General features: G+C 39.7%; 1 protein-coding gene across 1 annotated transcript; it reads left to right on the forward strand.

Annotated features, from left to right (window-relative positions):
• The first annotated feature begins 1849 nt into the window (after positions 1–1849).
• On the forward strand, positions 1850–22005 carry LOC147314612 (uncharacterized). The gene is made up of 14 exons (XM_086261651.1): positions 1850–1898; positions 1985–2017; positions 2782–2812; positions 3401–3555; positions 5132–5266; positions 6133–6327; positions 6631–6732; positions 6904–7077; positions 14507–14598; positions 15126–15352; positions 16947–17106; positions 17947–18109; positions 18231–18284; positions 18359–22005. Exons 1-14 carry the CDS (start codon positions 1850–1852, stop codon positions 18604–18606), a joined length of 1818 nt encoding a protein of 605 aa, XP_086117777.1. The 3' UTR covers positions 18607–22005.

Below are 22005 nucleotides of genomic sequence, written 5' to 3' on the forward strand. Positions count from 1 at the left end.
AACACTAAGTGAGCAAGATACAAATGTGAGGGAGTCGGGGGTTCCAGGAATCCACGGGATGTAGGGAGACCGACACCACGCTCCACTTTTGATACGCCACGTCACTCTGCCAAACACCCACACTCAGGAATCCAGGGGTGGGAAACAAGAATGAGTCCAGGAAATCTATATACAATAAAAAAAAAAGAGATCAAAACCAGGAAATCACAAGGAAACAAGAGAGACAGTTGGGGCGAGGGCTACACTAATGTGAGTTGTACAACGATCCAGCGACAAAAAGTCTTGAGCCACTGCCTTAAATAGTGGCCAGGAGTTGCAGGATAATGAGCCACAGATGAGTAACTGCTTGCAGGTGCGTGGGCCAAAAGCTGGAACCCATAGTGAGATCCGCATGAGGTGTAGTCCACCTAAAACAGGGGTGGGCAACTCCAGGTCTTGAGGGCCGGTGTCCTGCAGGTTTTAGATATCACCCTGGGTCTACACACCTGAATCAAATGATTAGTTCATTACCAGGTCTCTGGAGAACCTCAAGACATGTTGAGAAGGTCATTTAGCCATTTAAATCAGGTTGGATCAAGGGCACATCTAAAACCTGCAGGACACCGGCCCTCGAGGCCTGGAGTTGCCCACCCCTGACCTAAAACTACCAACCAACCACCCAACCAACCATGGAGCACAGAGTTTAAAAAAACACTAACACACATCAAACAATTTATGGTTAGGGGGAGTGAGTTCCTTAGTGTAAACATGTGAAAATCCCCCTTCTTGGTCTATTTTTGCCTCTTTCTCTAAAATATTTGAATTGACTTGTGTCACCTTTAAACAATCAGTATGCTTGATAGGGAATTTAAGGATATTGGCTTGTACAATTGATCCATCCATCCATCCATCCTCTTCCACTTATCCTTGTCAGGGTCATGCAGGGGCTGGAGCCTATCCCAGCTGTCTTAGGGCGAGAGGCATGGTACACCCTAAACATTTCCCCAGTCTAACCAGGCTAACACATAGAGACAGACAACCATTCACATTCACACCTATGGGCACACACACTATGATCTCTTTAAAGAAAAAAAGTATGTGCTAATTGTTTTGTGTCTTCTTGTACACATATGCTACACGACTGGTGTATTAGCGAGTAGTCTTTCAGTCATTAAGTGTGCAGATGGGTTTGTTGGTCATTCCAAAACTTTTGTATTTTATAATTTAGATCGCTTTCTACCCAGATGAACATAATGGACAATTTTAAAACTTGTCTTCATCATATATTTTTTAAAATCAGAGGTAAGTTAGTTACCCTGCTTTGATTTTTTTTTTTTAATGTTTTTTTTTTTGTGTCCCGTTTGGATCTTTAGCCATCAGAATTGTTGTCTTAAGGCCAAGAAAGATGCCAAGCGGATTTATTTTACCAAGTGGATCATCATGGCCTTGCCATATTGGTCCATTTGATTGACCTTTAATTTATTTTATTTTCAGTTGCTACAAACGGGACAGACATGACTGGGGGATAGGACAGGGAGAAAGAATGAAAGAAAGAGAGGGAGAGAAAGAAAACCAAAGCGGAGAAGAGACGGTGAGAAGGGGGGGGAAGAAAGAAAAAAAAACAAAAAACAAAACACCTGGATCACCTGTATGGAGAAAACCCTGCTTTGATATTACTGAACCCGTGTTGTAAATGAAGGTTTATGATGGCTGTACATTTTTAAGCAAACACATTGTGTGTGTGTGCATAAGCCACCTTGATTCTGTGATGAATAATTGCCCATTTTTGGGCAATATCACAAGGGAGGTGTGGTTTTAAAACAGTTTAGACTGAGCTGTTTGCTTCTTTTGCATCTCACTTTTAGAGACAATGTGCGGTCGGAATTTACAGATGTTCTCGCTCTGGGCTCTAGGCTTTGGTAGGCTACTTCATTCCTTTGCCAAAATTGAATATTTTGAATTAAACATTGTTACGTTAATAATGCTTCCATCTCCCGTCTTTCAGTTTTGCTGATTTTTGGCATCACCACTGTCTGTGGTAAGTAAGGTTTTTTTTCCTGAAAATTAGAGACCACTTGTTCTATACAGCTTATACTGTGCAGATATTGTGTATCCTGAACTCTGTATGTGTGTGCGTGTGTGTGGACGCAGAGGATGCATGTATTTATTTGTTATTCATTTTTTATATTGCTATCTATCTATCTATCTATCTATCTATCTATCTATCTATCTATCTATCTATCTATCTATCTATCTATCTATCTATCTATCTATCTATCTCTCTCTCTGTGTGTGTATGTATATATATATGTATGTATGTATGTATGTATGTATGTATGTATGTATATATATATATATATACATACATACATACATACATACATAGAGAGAGAGAGAGAGAGAGAGAGAGAGAGAGAGAGAGAGAGAATAGTGTTTATATGTGTGTGTGTCCATTTTAGGCTTTTTCACGTCAATAATTTTAAGATGGGCTTTATGTGAAAAGACAACAGCAGAAGAACTAGCTTTCTGTTTCCATCTGTTCCCTTTCCCCCCTCTCTCTCTCTGTCTGTGCACTCTTCTGTGGTTTTGTCGTGACTAATGTACAGTGGAAAAAGGCAGTCGATTGTTGCTTTTGAACAGATACTTTTGTAATATTTATCAAATTGTATCACGCTAGACAATGACATGGCATAAGCTTTGAATTTGGAAATATTGAATCTATTTATTCAGAAAAACAGATTTAACGGGTTTTAGTTTGTTAATACAAATTATTCACAGCTTTGAATGTTTGCTTGTCCACAGAGCCTGCAGGCTCCAATAATAATTGTCATCGGTGAGTCACCTCTGCCTTACTGTGAAAATGTGTGATGCTTATTTTTACCATTTGATCATCATTGCCAGTTAAGTGCTGTTCAGTGAGTGTCACTGAGGTTCCCTACAAGAAAAGAATTAACAAATGAGGCTGTCATGCCTGTTCAAACAAAAGGCGCGAGTTGGATTTGTTGAAATTGGTGTTGCATGCTTGTCCACCTTTGTTTTTTAATGGCTGAATAATGACTAAACATTTGTCCATTCTCTGGTCTCTTGCTGCTTAAGTGTGCATTAACGATTTGACCACATCTGTCAGTTCAGGTTTAACCTCTGCTTCAACCGTAGTACCTTCACCATCCACTTCATTAAAGTAATTTATCTTTCCACTTCTGATCATCATATTCACTTCACTCATTAGAGCCCACACTTCTGACACCACTTGTCAGTTTGACCGGCAGTATCTTTTAGGTTCAAACAAAAGGCATCTCCCACAAACTAATAAAATACAATAAAGGTAATGAAACCACTTGTTTTCCCTGCAGAGGAAGATATACTTTTATATCTGACTGCCAGCAATAATGTCCAGGCTTTGGTCATCTATGCTTTTCAGAAAAGACTGTAATGGAACATGGTATGACATCAAAGAGGCTACATGCTGTGAAAACAGACTTCACCCTGGTGCAAGCCTGTCTTGTTGTGGAAATGAGCCTTACAGTCCTGGAACAGCCACTTGTTGTAAACAGCAACACAGACACACTGTCACAGGTAATGAATTTATAAGATAGAAAACTGGAATGTAAAAAAAAAAAAAAAGAATAGAATAGTAATATTAAAAAGTCATCAGCTGGTATTAAAATAGGTTATATGTTTCCATATATTCAGATCTATTCTTGAAGGTCTTTTTCTCACTTCTGAGAACATTTGTGTATCACTCAACCTTGCATTATGGGTATTAAGCAGATAAAGGTTTTTCTTTTTTAGCAAACAAAAATTGCTAGACACCTACAGTGCTGATGTGATGGTTGAGAGGGAAAGCTTACACTATTTTGTTGCAACCATCATAAAGTACGGGGAGATGTGAGGAAACAGAAGTACAGTGCATCAGGAAAGTATTCATAGCGCTTCACTTGTTCCACATTTTGTCATATTGCAATCTTTACCAATAGATTAAATTCATTTTCACCCCAACATTCTACAGCTAACACCCCAAAGTGACAAAGTAGAAAAATAGTTTGCCTGAAATTCTTGCAAATTCATTAAAAATAAATAAAATAAATGATAACATATACATGTACAAGTATTCACATCCTTCACTCAATACGTTTGAAGCTCCGTATTGAGTCTTATTGAGTATGATTTTTAGACAGTTTGTCATATTATTCTTCCCAGAAACTCTTAAGCTCCATTGGGTTGGACAGGGACCATATGTACACAGTCATTTTCAGATATGTACAATTAGATTTAAATCTGGTTTCTGACTTTCCTAATTAAAGACATTCACATACTGGTCCCAAAGCCACTCCTTTGCTGTCTTGGCTGTGTGCTTAAGATTGTTGTCCTGTTGGAAAATTAACCATTGCCCCTTCTCCAGTCTCTGCTGCCGAAAAACATCCACACAACGTGATACTGCCACCTCCATGCTTTTCTGTAGTGATGATGTTAACCAAGTAATTAGTGGTGCCTAGTTTCCTCCAGATATGATGTTTGGCATTCAGGCCAAAGAGGCAAATCTTTGTTTCATCAGACCAGGGAATGGTTTCTCGTGGTCTGAGAGTCCTTCAGGGGACAGCCACTCCAGGCAGGCTGTCATGTGCCTTTTACTGAGGAGTGGCTTCTGTCTGGTCATTCTACCAGACAGGCCCGATCAGTGGAGTGCTGCGGAAATGTTTGTCCTTCTAGAAGGTTCTCCTCTCTCCACACTGCAATACTGGAGCTCTGTGAAAGTGATTATCAGGTTCTTCGTCACCTCCCTAACTAAGGCCTTTCTGCCCTGACCACTCAGATTGGTGGGGCGGCCAACTCTAAGAAGAGCCCTGGTGATTCCAAACTTCTTCCATTAATGTGCTCATTGGGACCTTCAATGCTGAAGAAATTTTTCTGTACTCTTCCCCATATCTGTGTCTTGATACAATTTTGTTTCATAGGTGTGAATATTTTCCAGATGCACTGTGGCTGTCTCGATGCTGCTCAAGTAAAAGAAGCAAAAGAAAACAAAACAGTTTTTAGATTGAACTGAGTTTCTTTGAAGTTGTGAACTTTCTAATCGTGATTTGATGCACTTGTAATAACACTCTTTCAGCAGTTACATTAAGGTACTGGTGTCTGCATCCTGTTTTTACAGCCAGAGTTACACAGGGTCTTAGTGAAAAGGTATCCAGCTGCTGTGAACTGAAGGCTTACAATCCAGTGAATGAAATATGTTGCCAGTCAGCCATCATAGCAAAACCTTCACCAATGGCTGAGTGTTGTGGTAAAGGTGAGTAGATGCACTGATGGAAAGCATTAATTAAATCAATTCTAAAGTATACAATGTAAATATGGAATTATGTTTTCTCCATCACTAAGTTTTGAGTGTCTGCAAATTTGTAGTTGTTTGAGTATTAAATCGTGAGATTCAGTTAAGGTGCAAACTGAAAGACATAGGAAACTGCAAGGTGGTGTCAAGAGAGAATATAACTAGCCACCATCAGATGGCAGACTTTGGAAATCAAGAGAAATGACTGAAGGCAGAGAAAATGATTAAGTGGTGGCTTGATGCATGCTCAATCATTCAGGTAAGGGAATGCCAACATTTTCATTGGGAGAAACTTTTTGTCACTCATCCAAGTGATTTCTTCAGTCTCAGCTGACTGCTGGTTTCCCCAACCTTATAAGTAATACATCTGCATAATGACAGGCACTATCACCACTGACTAACAATGGGTCATGAGGGCGGTTTCATGATCATTATTGTGCAAATTGTCATGACCATTAAGTCAAAGGAGCTTGCAAAGAAAAGCGTCTGGACAAGAACCCTAGCAAGTATAAAGCTAATATAACGGTGGAAGTATTACTAAGGGACATAACTAGATTGAACTGAAATCAGTGATTGTCTCTTGAAACAGTCATAATGAGATGCATCAGGGCACTCGTTTGGGAAGTTATTATGAGGCACTTTCTAAATGAACTTTAATTTAAAAGGTCAACAAGACATAAAAACTGAATGTACAGAATATACAGTAAAACATGATTAGAAAACACACACACACTTAAAGGTTTACCAACATTGCAGCAGCTTGACAGCTTAGCTATGGTTAAGGTAAATTAAGAAAGCAAAAAACAAAACATATTTTCTTTTCACAGATGTTTTTGATAGGATCAAGCAGTTGTGTTGTGGTTCACCTGATATTAAGATGATTCTGATGAGAAATTCCAGTCACCATCAGTGCTGTGGTCACAGCCAGTATGACACCGAGACTCAGTGCTGTTGTTCAAATGAGAAGAGGCTGGAAGTATACCCAAAGATTTCATCCTGCTGTCTCAGGGACTCCACTTCAGGTCAACACAGCATATCACACTGTGTAGAATAGATTTAATAAAATCTAAATCTGAAAGTTTTTGCAGTTTGCATCATACTTTACATGTTAGACCAAGACAAGAAAGTCATTTCATGGACTAGAAATAAAAAAAAAAAGTCTTATCCCTCAAGACTATCTGCACTAGATATGCCATGTCTTTAATGTTGCATATACTTAAAAAAAATCTTTGTGGAAGTATGATAGCTGTCACAGAGTATTTAAAGGAAGCCAATGTTAATTACTGTGAGTAATGAAATTGTGTTGACTGTCTTTTCAACTACAGCTCATTTATGTGGAAATGAGACCTATGACAAAAACACACAACTATGCTGTCAGTCAACTGTTATTGACAAACATTCACCGAATCACAGATGCTGTGACAAAAGTAAGTGAAGCTGAAAAAACAGAAAAGTATTTCACTGAATATACAGTAGATGATTAGGAAGATTATTCACCAAATGAAGAACATACAGACATCTTTAAAAAGCTCCATATTAGTTTAGCTATGATTAAAGTTCAAGTGTTTCAGTTTTTGATATCTGTATCTTTTCCACAGGGGCGTATGATGGGGAAAAGGAGCTGTGTTGTGGTCCAATTAGTGATAAGAAGATCCTGACAAGGAACTCCCCAGGTCACATGTGCTGTCATCAAGGCCAGTTCAACAGCAAGACTGAGTGTTGCTGCTGGAAGGATGATGGTGCTGAGATACAACCGAGGAATTCATCTTGCTGTAAGTCGTGTATATTTGAATGGCATAACTTGCCAAAGGCAGCTTAATGCACATCTTAAAATTCGATTTAAAAGTATGCTCTTCATTTTATATTTTATATTTAAATCATGAAAACTGAATACAGTTTTATTTTAGTGTTGGGAACAGTTTCATCATATTTGTAATGAAATCCACTCATAGACCACAGCGCTTATCGCATTACATACTTATAATCAGATTAAATGCAATAAAAAATTGTTACTATATTATCGTTTTAATCAAAATCCTTTGTGCTTCATGTTCACAGGTATGCAACAAGAGGTAAGTGTTATGTTTTCCAAGGAAGGAAGTTGTAAATAATTAAACTGAAAATAACAGACAAGCGCCACTCAAGGGCAAAAAAAACAAAGAAACACAACAAAACCAAAAAGATGTTCACAAAAAAATGTCTGTTAACCGAAAACATGCTTTTATCCACAGTATGTGGCTATAGAAGGGCTCCCAAAAGTTCTCTTTTGCCTTTGCCTATAGAGTCAGCTTGGCAGTACCCAAGTCCAAAGTCCATACTATTTTATTTATTGTGTGTGTGTGTGTGTGTGTGTGTGTGTGTGTGTGTGTGTGTGTGTGTGTGTGTGTGTGTGTGTGTGTCCAGGCACCTGTGCTCCAACCCAACTGGTAAGTAAACTGTGGCTTTGACCTATTATTATCCACTTATCTATACATACACACATACAAACATTATATATATACATTATATATACAAGCATTTTCTTAACCAACCATCCACTGCTTTGTTGACAGCACTACAAATCTTTGGACTTCTCTCAATGAGCTTCATGATGTAGTCACCTGAAATGGTTCTCACTTCACAGTTGTGCCTTGTCAGGGTTCATTTGTGAAATTTCTTGCCTTCTTAATGGGGTTAGGACCATTAGTTATGCTGTGCAGAAGTCAGGTTGGTACACAGCTGACAGCCCTAATTTAAAAACTGTTAGAATTCATATTATGGCAAGAACCAATCAGCTAAGTAAAGAGAAACAACAGTCCATCATTACTTTAAGAACGGAAGGTCAGTCAGTCTGGAAAACTGCTAAAACTTTGACTGTGTCCCCAAGTGCAGTCAAAAACCCAGCAAATTAGATTACATGAAGACCGCCCCAGGAAAGGAAGACCAAGGGTCACCTCTGCTGCTGAGGAAAAATTCATCCAAGTCGCCAACTTAAGAAATTACAAGTTAACAGCACCTCAGATCAGAGCCCAGATAAATGCCACACAGAGCTCGAGACCCATCTTTACATCACCTGTTCAGAGGACACTGTGCAAATCAGGTCTTTATGGTCAAATAGCTGCTAAAAAACACTACTAAGGAAAGGCAATAAGCAGAAGAGATTTGTGTGGGAAAAGAAAAACAATCAATGGGCATTAGACCAGTGGAAATCTGTGCTTTGGTCTGATGAGTCCAAATTTGAGAGCTTTGGTTCCACTCACCATGTCTTTGTACAATGTGGAAAAGGTCAAAGGCTCCCACCTTGAAGCATGGAGGAGGTATGACGGTGTGGGGGTGCTTTGCTGGTGACACTGTTGGGGATTTATTCAAAGTTGAAGGAACATTGAACCAGCACGGCTACCACAGCATCCTGCAGCGACATGCCATCCCATCCGGTTTGCGTTTAGTTGGGCCATCATTTATTTATCAACAGGACATTGACTCCAAACACACCTGCATGCTGTGTAAGGGCTATTTGACCAAGAAGGAGAGTGATGTAGTGCTGCAACAGATGGTGTGCCCTCCACAATCACCTGACCTAAACCCAATCGAGATGGTTTAGGCCGAGGTGAACCTCAGAGTCAAGGAAAAAGGGCCAACAAGTGCTCAGCATCTGTGGGAACTCTGTCAAGAATGTTGGAAAACCATTTCAGATGACTACCTCATGAAGCTTGTCGAAAGAATGCAATGAGTGTGCAAAGCAGTAATCAAAGTAAAGGGTGGCTATTTTGAAGAATCTAAAATATAAAACATATTTTGAGTTATTTCACAGTTTTTTGTTTACGACATAATTCCATATGTGTTGATACCAGTGTTGGGCAAGTTACTTTGAAAAAGTAATTAATTATAGTTACTAGTTACTTCTTCAAAAAAGTAACTGAGTTAGTAACTGAGTTACAAGATTCTAAAAGTAATTAATTACTTGAAAAGTAACTATTGCGTTACTTTTAAAAATATGTTTAACCCTCTGGGGTTCAGGGTATAACTGGCCATTTTTAACTACTTTTGATGTTTTCTCAACATTTCACCTTTAAAAACTATTTACTTTGCCTTGTTTGGTATCATTGTTTTCAGCACAACCTCACGTGTCTGAATTTACAGTTCTATTTTCATTTGACATACTGTATTAACACAATTGATCTAAAATCAGACAAAAAACATAAAATTCGAGTAGAAAAAAGTTATAATTTTTACTGTAACAACCACAAACATGTTTAATGAATCATATTTCATAACTTTAAATGCAAATATAAATTGTCAATTTTAAAATCATATGCACAAGTTTTGCAAACAACAAACTTATTTGCAGCCATTTACCTTTTACCCCTTTTTTAAGGTTCAAGGTTCTTTATTTGTCACATGCATAGTTATACAAGTGTAACACACAGTGAAATATAGCCTGACACGCTCCTCGACATGTGCAAAAATAGGGGGGGGGGGGGGGGCTGTAGAGGAAGAACATATATATATATATATATATATATATATATATATATATATATATATATATATATATATCTAGTGTTGTATGTGGCGTACAACACTAGAGGCCAACTCCAAGCCCATAGCACAAGTCACCATCAAGTGCGGGATCTACCAAGGAGATGCTCTGTCCCCACTGCTATTCTGCATAGGCCTGAACCCCCTCAGTGAGATCATTAACAAGACTGGCTACGGATACCGACTACAGAACGGAGCAGTTGTCAGCCACCTCCTGTACATGGATGACATCAAGCTGTATGCCAAGAGTGAACGAGACATCGATTCACTGATCCACACTACCAGGCTATACAGCAATGACATTGGAATGTCGTTCGGACTGGAGAAGTGTAGTCGGATGGTAACAAAGAGAGGGAAGGTAGTCAGAACTGAGGGGATTGAACTACCAGAAGGCAACATTGCAGACATAGAGGACAGTTACAAGTACCTGGGGATCCCGCAGGCGAATGGGAACCATGAAGAGGCCGCTAGAAAAGCTGCAACCACCAAGTACCTGCAGAGGGTCAGGCAAGTCCTGAGGAGTCAGCTGAATGGTAAGAACAAGATCCGGGCCATCAACACCTACGCCCTGCCCGTGATCAGGTACCCTGCTGGGGTAATAGGCTGGCCAAAGGAGGAGATAGAAGCCACTGACATAAAGACAAGAAAGCTCCTTACCATGCATGGAGGGTTTCACCCCAAGTCCAGCACCCTGAGGCTGTACGCTAAGCGGAAGGAAGGGGGCCGGGGACTGGTGAGTGTCAGCACCACAGTCCAGGATGAGACAACGAACATCCAAGAATACATTGGGAAGATGGCCCCAACTGACCGAGTGCTCAGTGAATACCTCAGGCAGCAGAAACCCAAGAAAGAGGAGGGAGATGAGGAACCATCATGGAAGGACAGGCCCCTGCACGGTATGTACCACCGGCAGATAGAGGGGGTGGCTGATATCCAGAAATCCTACCAGTGGCTGGACAAAGCTGGACTGAAAGACAGCACAGAGGCACTAATCATGGCAGCACAAGAACAAGCTCTGAGCACAAGATCCATAGAGGCTGGGGTCTATCACACCAGGCAAGACCCCAGGTGCAGGCTGTGTAAAGATGCCCCAGAGACAATCCAGCACATAACAGCAGGGTGCAAGATGCTAGCAGGCAAGGCATACATGGAACGCCATAACCAAGTGGCCGGCATAGTGTACAGGAACATCTGTGCCGAGTATAACCTGGAAGTCCCGAGGTCAAAATGGGAGATGCCCCCAAGGGTGGTGGAGAATGACCGAGCTAAGATCCTGTGGGACTTCCAGATACAGACGGACAAAATGGTGGTGGCTAACCAACCGGACATAGTGGTGGTAGATAAACAGAAGAAGACGGCCGTAGTGATCGATGTAGCGGTTCCGAATGACAGCAATATCAGGAAGAAGGAACACGAGAAGCTGGAGAAATACCAAGGGCTCAGAGAAGAGCTTGAGAGGATGTGGAGGGTGAAGGTAACGGTGGTCCCCGTGGTAATCGGAGCACTAGGTGCGGTGACTCCCAAGCTAGGCGAGTGGCTCCAGCAGATCCCGGGAACAACATCGGAGATCTCTGTCCAGAAGAGCGCAGTCCTGGGAACAGCTAAGATACTGCGCAGGACCCTCAAGCTCCCAGGCCTCTGGTAGAGGACCCGAGCTTGAAGGATAAACCGCCCGCAGGGGCGTGCTGGGTGTTTTTTTTATATATATATATATATATATATATATATATATATATATAGTATATACATTGGGTGAATGTGCAGTAGTAGCAGCAAGCAGGTGAATTCTGTACATTAATAAGAATAGACATCTGACTATTTTACAGGATAGACAATATAAACATATTTAAAATTAAAGGAATTTGAAATGTACCATTAAATAACCATTTCAAACTATTTACATAACAATCAGGTGTTCTGCATTCAGTAAGATGCCACAAATTATTTGTGCCACTTCAAAAATTTCTGTCCACTATATAAAGGAGAACATCACAGCCTGATGCCTGTAGGTCTGACAGCAGCAGGTGTATCACTCCTCTTCTCTACCTGGAGACAGCAATCGCCTTACTGTTCTGACACACAACACAAAGCAATCTACAACACCACACACTAACTGCACACTCCAACCACGCTAAACGTCGCAAATCTCTCACATCTCAAAACTCACTCTCTCTCTTTTTCTGCTGCCTCTCTCTCTCTCTCTCTCTCTCTCTCTCTCGGTCTAAAACTTCCCCCTCTTCCTAAACAACCAAATGTCATGTTGCCATATCATTTTTGATTGGTCATTTTTTGGGGTCATAAGCAGAGAGTGCTTGCTAGCGCTGACCTTAGCCAGTAAACATGACAACACAATTTAAAAACTGCTATATATCACCTTTTTGCTTTGTCATCTTGAAGTGATCATGTGATTGGCTTACCACGACTACTTTATTCTTCCTCAGTCAAACAGCAGCACTCATGCGATTGTCTTGCCCCCTAGCTACAGGTGTTGTGCCAGAAAGTGACTGTGGCCCGCGGGAGCCCGCAGAGCTGCTTAAAGCTGTGGAGCCCAGCTTATTTACAGCTACTTCCTTACAACTGATATAAGATGCGATAAGCTGAACACAGCTTCAGCCATCTGTTTGTTGAAAAACAGTAACGCGACCGCACCGTATTTTCTTGTTAGTAACGGTAACGGCATTGTAACGATAGAAATAGTAATTAGTTAGATTACTCGTTACTGAAAAAAGCAACACCGTTAGTAACGCCGTTACTTGTAATGCAGTTATTCCTATCACTGGTTGATACATAGTTTTGATGCCTTCAGTGAGAATCTACAACGTAACTCATGCAAATTAAAAAAAAAAAACATTAAATGAGAAGGTGTGTCCAAACTTTTGACTGCTAGTGTATCTGGGGCTGCAGGGTCGATGTAGTGCATCTCAGACATCAACTGACAGGTCACCAGCATATCACAGCTTTATTTTTGTCAACAATGATATTTATGACATTTATGACTTAATGCTTTAATATTAAAAATGGCTTTAATCTGTTTATGAGGCACTTTTCATAGGTTAGGAATTTAAGTCCTTTTAGGCACTGAAACTATTTGGTTAGGTTTGGGGTTAAAATACATCTTTGCAATTTCCTGCAAATTTTAAAGTGATGAGAGGATGGGGAGCAGGCGAGAACACAGCTGGGACGTAACGAGGTGGGGAGGAGACCAAAACTGAAGATAGTGACACAAGACACAGACTGTCATTAGTAAAAAAGTAAATAGAAGAGAGACACGGAGACGCAGATTCGACACTTAGACATGGAAACATGAGACGAGGCGAGGTGAGGCACAGGAACAGAAATCCGGAGGGCTAAATATAATACAACAGAAAACAATAATTCAATGAATAAAACTTAAAAACACTGGGTCACAGACCCACGACAGTGACAATGGCATAGATGCCACATGACACCTTGTGTATATCTGTGAGAGGCTTTGAAAACTTAGCATAGTATTTATGCGATGTTGACTGTTTTTGTGTTTTTGTTTATTTTTACCTGTTTTTGCATATCCGCAGCACTGAACCAAACACACATCTCTGTCGGTCATCATGCTACAATCCAAAAGAGTACCACTGCTGTGAAAGAAACCAAAAGCCTCACTGGTTCTGTACCTCAGGTATCACTGTCTGTTTGTTTTGGTTTTGCAGCTGTCGTGTCAGTTACTATCACGTAAAAATTACATAACCCTGTGGTTCTAACTTTGCAGCTTTTGGAAGAGAAAGTGGAACTGGATCACAGCCCAAACTCCAACAAAGCAGTTAGAACTTAGTGAGCAGTTTATTTTGCTCTACTGGTGTAAAAACAAAGAGTTGTTTTCAGCATAAATTTCCCCTACAGAGCACATTGTGCCATTTGTTCTTGTGATGTTAGCTCACTGTGGAAAACTCTTCAAGTAATAAAGTGTGAAGACAAAATATGCCCCTAGTAATATCATTTTATATACTGTAATACTAAACTAACTCTTTCTAAAACTGAGAATAATGCCTTGGGAGTTTATCAAATGATGAAACAAAGAAATACTATCTTGTCTTCTATTTGTATTTGTAAAATCCTATATGCTCATTTTTAGTTAAATGTGTGCATTAAAGAGGGTTTTGTGTCATGAACCAGAGGTTCATGCAAGATATGGACCCTATGTAGACTCAAACCCAACTTAACTTTTCACAAGACTTTATTTACACAGCAGAAGAAGAGTGAGGTAAACATGAATATACACCAGCTGAGAGCAGACTATCATGGAATCAGAATCAGAAAGGGTTTTATTGCCAAATGTTGAGCGGGTTTACAACATTAGGAAATTGCTGGAGAGCCACTGGGAGAGAATAATTAATCACAGAGAGTCACTAATAGTGAATGACCCTGGAAACCCAACAACACCGGCTGGAAAATCCCAGACACTGCCATGGAACATGACAGTTTTATATTTGGAAAAACATAATGTGAAGCTATAGTTGCAAGGGAACACCCTGACTAATATTTTCTCAAACATGTTCCATGCTCTGAGTAAATGTTATTTTCTTTCCTTTCTCAGATCCTTTTTTTCCCTGTTATGTCTTTCCTGATGTAACTGAGTTCAGCATTTATGAGAAGTTTCTAACTCCTGTCCTCTCTCCACCCTTCCAACCCTCACACCTCTATGTTTAGGTCAAATCAAGGCAACACCCACTGTGTATAATCCACACATACAAGTCTGCTGTGATGGATGTATCTCTGCGTGGAAGCCTTGGATGGATCAGGTAATAATCAAATTGTTTTTCCTTGTCTTGTTTGTTTTGTTGTTCTGTCTCTGGGCCTCATTTTTAGTTATAATAGAAAGGTCAAAAGTTTTAATTTGTGTCTCTGGGGGAAAAAAAAATCCTTTTCCAATGACAGTGATAGACTTAAAGCAACGTTTTCTTTCAAATAAAAAAAAAAAATTATATGTATGTATTAGGAGAATTTTGGAAGAATTTTTAATAAGATTGTTAATGGGTAAAATGATGGGCAACACATTTCATTATTAAATGAAATGTGTTGTGTCACATCCTAATTAGGATGTAGAGCTGACAGCAGTGGAAAAGAGAGATTCTAGGAAAAAATTCTGCTTTACTGACCCTTTGATGAGAGAGCTCAGAGCTCCACCCCGCTCCTTTTATACAATAACTGAGGGTGTTTTTCGATCTGTCTAAAACTCATCGAACGGCCTCAGTATTCGCTACTACTAATGCAAAAGGGCCAAAAGGCATTTCTGAACAATTTACTGTATTATCTCTGATTCTTCAAGTGCTGTGGAGAGACGCCGTACGGCTCGGGACAATGTGGAGTTCTCTGTTGTAATAACACCTTGTACGAGGACAGAGTCGATGGACAGGAATGTTCAGAGATGGGTATTCCTTACAACCCGGCCAAAGGGACTATATGTTGTTCTCAGTTTCACGGCAGCCCAGGACAACACTGCTGTGGGACAGAAATTTACCGGCCTGATGTTGAGATTTGCTGCAATGGACACAGGTGATTTTGTGTGTGTGTGTGTGTGTGTGTGTGTGTGTGTGTGTGTGTGTGTGTGTGTGTGTGTGTGTGTGTGTGTGTTGCTGATAAAATCTAGTGAAAAGGGATGGGTTTTTTTCCCATTCCTTATTCATCAGCTTGGTATGTAACAGTGTTTGATTTTAGGTCAGTGGGCAGTTAATTTTAATGCATCTTGTGCTGGTTGAGGGGAAACCCAGAAGGGAGAGGCAAAGGAAATGTCTTGCATTCCAGTAGAAGGTCTTTTCTTTATCGAAATTCCAGCTGTGCATAACACTGTCCCACCTTTGTTTACTTTCAGGCACCGTTGTGCTCTGGTCTAATGTGATAAAGCATTCTTTTTTTCTTTTTTTTTTGCCTGTCCCGTTTGGCTCTTTTGCCATCAGAATTGTTGTCTAAAGGCAAAGAAAGATGCCCAACGGATTTACTTTACCAAATTGACCATCCCAGCCTTGCCGTAATGGTCCATTTGATTCACCTCTTATTGTTTATTTTATTTTCACTTACTGAATACGGGATAGACTTGACTGGGGGAAAGAAGGGGAGAAAGAAAGAGGGAAAGAGAAACAGCTGAGAAGAGGGACGGGGGAGAAGGGCAAAAAACATAAACCAACAGAACGGGCAGAGAAAAAAAAATGCATATATCAATCACCTGGATCACCTGCTGAGAAAGAAAAAAGAAAACAAGCAGAAGTGATAAAGCATTCTTCTGTATCGGTCCATGTGGTTTCTGACTCGGTTTGGTGCCATATGGGTTAAAGTTTGCAGTTAAACTGTCTGTGTTTGCATCATTCAATAGTCTGGATATTCTATGGCCTGAAAACATTTGTGGCAGCTACTTTTCTTTCGGTCTCAGTTTTAGTATTGGTGGAGCAGGTTGTATCCTGAATGCTCTCATTAAGCGTATTTTCAACTGCAGAGTCTGTCAGAGTGGGTGATGACAGCAACACTGAGTATGAATATATTATGTGTGAACAGTGAGAGCTGAAGCTGCAGTTCTGATTCTCTGCTTTCAGTGTACAGCCTGTGTAATAACTGTGTTGAAGAAGTGGATAAATATCTTCCAGGCTGACATCCAACAATATACATAAGGACATGTCTCACTCAGCCTCTTATAAACTTATCTTGCACTCCTTATTTCAATGAGGAATGATCATTCAGAAGACTTGAATATGATTTACTAAGCTACAGAAATTAATTGATCCTTTTGATTAGTCTCTGATGACACATGATGGCAGAATGGAATTATGGTGAAGATAGAGGCTTGGACGGAGCTTTAAGTGACTTGAGGGACACAGAGATGGGTTCCTGGAAAGGAAAATAATGGAAAAGCCCACAGATTTAAAGCACACAGGGTGGAGTCTGATTGGCTCAAAGAAGGCGGGTAAGAAGAACACTGGACTAGTGTAATGATGTCAGTATTGAATTTGACAGCGTGGGAAATTGGAAGTCATGCAAAGAATTGACTAGCAGGCAAACACCCAGAAAACCAGAGAAATGTTGTAATTGCAGATCTTCATTATTTAACTTATGCATAAGCTTCATTTGATATTAATGTGTCCCTCTGTTTTCCAACCAGACATCCCAAATCAGAAAACATTCACTGCTGTGGGGTCAAAGCCTACAACATTAAAGATCCACAGATGAAGTGCTGTGCAGGAACACTGTACACGCTGACATCATTACATAAGCATGGAGGGGGCCTGCAGTGCTGCGGATCCACTCTGCAAGAGCCACAGGTAGTTTATCAGTAATGATGTATATAATATAATTATCATGTTATCTGACCATTTCTCGTGCATCCTATTCATGCCATGAGAACTTATTTGAGATAAACTATATGAATTTCAGGGGCAGGACGACACGTCACACACTCCACTTCAGGTTATATCTCTATAAATGGCTCACATGCTTGTTTGTTCTCATTTCCATGCCCCACCGTCCATCCATCAGTTTTTCACACCCTCTCATCATTATCAGGGGATCTGTGAGGTTCAGAAGCCACTGAGAATCTGTCACTGAGCCGTTCTCTGCACTGCAGTCTTTAATTTTGACACTTTGTTTTTTCTTCTCTTTTTTTTTTCTCCAAAAGCATTTTGAATTTCCTTTCTTACTTGTGACACCTCTCAATAACCAGTTAAGCATTAAATCTAGAATATATGCCTACTCTACAGTGAAGGAAAACAACACCTTGTAATGCATTGGCTCCCAAGGCTGCTTTCATGGACACAGCTTGTCCGGCTGTCACACAAATAGTTGATAAATGCATCCAGGAGAAGATTACTGTACTTTATAAAAGTCAGTCCGAAGAATCCTTTACAGATCATTTCAAAAAAGAGGAGGATCTCCAGTCTGAACCTAAACACAACAATTTATAATTCAATATAACCAAACCATCATTATTAGGCTTTGCAAGCCAAACTATGCAGTTGCTGCCAAGGCCCCAGTAAGACCAATACTAAAACATTTTTTATATTTAGTGATATATTTAGTGTATATCTGACAGTCAGAATACCTTCAGCATAAGGAATATTACACCTGTCTTTAGAAACTTAACTAACATCTCTTTTCACTACCAGGACATTTGCTGCTCAAGTGAGGAGGAAGAGGTGATCTACTCTGCCAAGACAGGGTTTAGATGCTGTGGTCACCTCTATTACAACACCACCCTGTGGTCATGCTGTGCTGGGAGGCTGAGATCAATCCATGAACCAGGACAGGGTCAAAGAAAGATGATTAATGGTTTGTTTTGTCTGCTTAGATGTCCTTTCCATGCAGTAGAACTTCATTTGACGTCATTTTAATTTGATGGCAAAGCCCAGATCCTGCATTTTACCAATAACATGTATAATGTTGTTTTCAGAATCCAGAGTCCTATCTGTGAATAACCTGAACAAAACAGATCTTTGCCAAAAAAGTAAGTCTTTTTTTAACATAAAAAATGCTGATGTTTTGGTTTGTAATGCCATGGCTTTATGTATCTTTGTTTAGTGCACATTGGGACTGTGGAAAGTGTGTCTCAGCAGAGCGTTGTGTTTGGGAATGTGCTGACGGTTCATGGTATGGAGGCCGAAGCTCTGCCTTTTCCTTACGTCCTGGAAACAGATGATCGCTGCAGCTTCCCTAAACTGGTTCTTGGGAAGACCTACTTCTTTAACAAAGTTAATGTTTTCACTGATTTCAATCATGACTCTGTTCTTCAGTCACTCCATTTCATTATTTCCAAATGTTCACCTTAGGTCACCATTGGCTGATTTATACATGGGCAGTCCTGATGAGTTACTCTATTCTCTGACAAAGTACTAATTTTGTATTTTTATTTTGTGCTTGCAATATTGGGTTTTTCACTCTCTTGAATGTATTACATATTACTGCATTGTTATACATTGGTCTGTTAGCAATAGTGATGCTATCCTAAAAAGACATACCTAATCTGTCCTTTGTTTTTTGTGTATTATTAGAGCCATTAGTAATGGTTGATTCTCACAATTAAATCAAAAAACTCCTTATGTACCGTCTGTAACCGTAATGTCTTTACCTGATTTAGAAACAGTAATGCATTACAGAAAAATGCCATTACAGAATGCATTATTTTTAAATTGTTACACTTAACTGGACAGGTCTTTCAGGAACTGTACTAAACTGGTTCAAAACATAGGTAGAAAACAGGAAATACTTTGTATCAATAGGTAACTTCACATCTGAGCAGACAAGTATCACATGTGGAGTTCCCCAAGGTTCCATCTTGGGACCCCTTCTGTTTAACATCTACATGCTCCCACTGGCACAGATTATAAACAACAACAAAATAAACTATCACAGCTATGCAGATGACACAAATATATATCACAATGTCACCAGGAGACCGAGGCCCTGTACAGGCTCTTGGTAAATGCATTGAGGAAATCAATGACTGGTTGTGCCACAATTTTCTCCAGCTAAACAAAAACAAAACTGAGGTAATAGTCTTTGGCGCCAAAGAAAAACGATTACAGGTCACCAGAGAACTTCAATCTATACATCTAAAAACCACAAACCAGGCGAGAAATTTGGGTGTAGTGATGGATGCAGACCTAAACTTAGAAAAACACATTAAGACAATAACAAAGTCAGCTTACTATCACCTCAAGAATATATCAAGGATAAAAGATCTGATGTCTCAACAGGACCTGGAAAAACTAGTCCATGCATTCATCTTTAGTAGGCTTGATTACTGTAACAGCATCTTTACAGGTCTACCTAAAAAATCAGTCAGACAACTACAGCTCATTCAGAACTCTGCTGCTCGAGTCCTCACTAAGACCAAAAAAGTGGACCACATCAGTCCAGCTCTGAGGTCTTTACACTGGCTGCCTGTCCGTCAGAGGATAGACTTTAAAGTTCTGATGCTGGCCTATAAAGCTCTGAATGGTTTAGGACCAAAATACATCAATGACCTCCTGACCCAGTATGAACCATCCAGATCCCTCAGGTCATCTGGATCCGGTCTTTTATCAGTTCCCAGAGTCAGAACCAGACACGGAGCAGCTGCATTCAGCTTTTATGCTCCTTATATCTGGAACAAACTCCCAGAAAGCCTCAGATCAGCTGAAACACTCAGTTTATTTAAATCCAGGTTGAAGACTCACCTGTTCTCAGCTGCATTTGAATAAAGCACCAAATCCACACTTTAAGCTTAAATTTCAAAACTTACATTTAACTACTGATTTTATCTACTGTTCTGATTTTATCTGTTTTGATTTTATATACTGTTTTGTTTGTTTGTTTGTTTGTTTGTTTGTTAATTAGTTAGTTAGTTTATTTGCTTGTTTTAATCAATTTTAAATCATGCTTTTTATTTGTTCTTGTTTCTAATGTCTCTGTAAAGCACTTTGAATCACCTTGTTGTTGAATTGTGCTATACAAATAAACTTGCCTTGCCTTGCCTTGCCTTAACACTGCTTACTTATGCATTTAAAATAATTACATACATAATATTACTAAAACTGCAGCATCAGTTACATGTGACTCTGCACATAACTAGTCAAACCCTGCCATTCCTCCACTCTCAGAAAATCTGTTCACTGAGATGACTAAGTAAAATTTTTGAAATCACTGAGAACATTGTAGCTTTTTACTGAAATATTTACTGAGTTTCACATTGTACTCACTCACATAACTTAAGACAGTTATTACTACTGTGACACAGCCCAGTTGTATTTAAGTATACAGTGTATGCAATAATACGATGAAACTATTAACTTCAGAAGTCTAAAAAAAAAAAACAAACTTAAGTTTCTTCTTGATTCTTGTTAGCATGGAATCAACAGTTGCTGACTTCTTACAGCACTATAAAATGTAGCTTCATAAAATATTAGCATATGGCTCATTTTTTATTTTTAAGCTATTTTCTTGCACTGAAACAAATTATAATACATAATTTAAAAAATGTTTGACCTTGACCCACATAATCAAATGTATGCATATACTGTAAATGGCATAATTTATTTTGATAGCTAAAGCTAGTGAATGTTAACCACTGAGTTGCCAATGCCATGAATGCTACTATGCTGTACCACCCAGAGGTCCCACTGAAAAGACCATGAAAGTATTTTCTTTTCATAAACAGCTGTTTTTATTCTTACTTTTTCTATTGGAATGTAATTTCTATAAGGCCTCAGTGCACAGACACAGTAGTGGTGATGGCAGATGTTTGGGCTTTGTAGTACTGTCTCGATACTGCATGTTTGACTTTGCATGTTTGTGTTTATTTTGTGGCCTAATGTTCTTATGATTTAAGCTTTAAATAAATAACATATTTTGCTTTATCCTATTGAGTTGATGATCTTTTTTTTTTTTTTTTGCCTGTCCCATTTGGTTCTTTAGCCATCAGAATTGTTGTCTGAAGACCAACAAGGATACCCAATGGATTTACTTTGCCAAATGGATCTTCGTGGCATTGCCGTATTGGTCCATTTGGTCGATCTTTGTTTTTATTATTTATTATATTTTATTTTCAGATGTTACAGATGGGACAGACATGAGTGAGGGATAGGAAAGGGAGAAAGAAAGAGGAAGGAAAGGAAAAACAGAAGGGGAGAGGGACAGTGAGAAAGGGGGGGAGAAAAAAAATAAGAATCTCCTGGATCACCTGTTGAGAGAAGAATAGAAAACAAGCAAAAAAACAAAAAAAAACAAAGCAACATACTAAACACAACACCATCGCATTAATCTAGCTAAGTGTAAACAGCAGTAAATACTAAATATTCAATGTTGTTGTGCAGTACGCAGGACAGATGTGCTTCGAAGTAGTAGCCAAGAAAGGTGTAATTTAAGTCTACGAGCAGTGAACACCCGTGTGCATACCTGTGTGGATCAGCGTGCTTGTATTCCAAAGGTTTCTCCATGTAACGATCTGCTAGGGAGTGTGGGGGGGGCATAGCCCCGTCCTCCAGGGTATGAAGCAGGTATGGAGGAGATCAAAACTCCAGACATCCAGAGGCCCCCAGAACACAAGAGACCATAGAAGACCAACAGAGGGGCAGCCGCGCCACTGTCCCAGCAAGAGCTGAGGAGAGTCCCAGATGAGGGCTCACTCAGCTGCCGCGGAGCAGAAGCCAGGGGGAGTTGCAGTGACGCGCCCGTGAGCTCCGCCGGCC

Source organism: Aulonocara sp. 'chitande type north' Nkhata Bay, linkage group LG14 (genome assembly GCF_057382095.1).
Source record: "Aulonocara sp. 'chitande type north' Nkhata Bay isolate Kocher_YH1m ecotype deep benthic linkage group LG14, A_spYH_male_GT1.1, whole genome shotgun sequence".
NCBI lineage: Eukaryota > Metazoa > Chordata > Actinopteri > Cichliformes > Cichlidae > Aulonocara > Aulonocara sp. 'chitande type north' Nkhata Bay.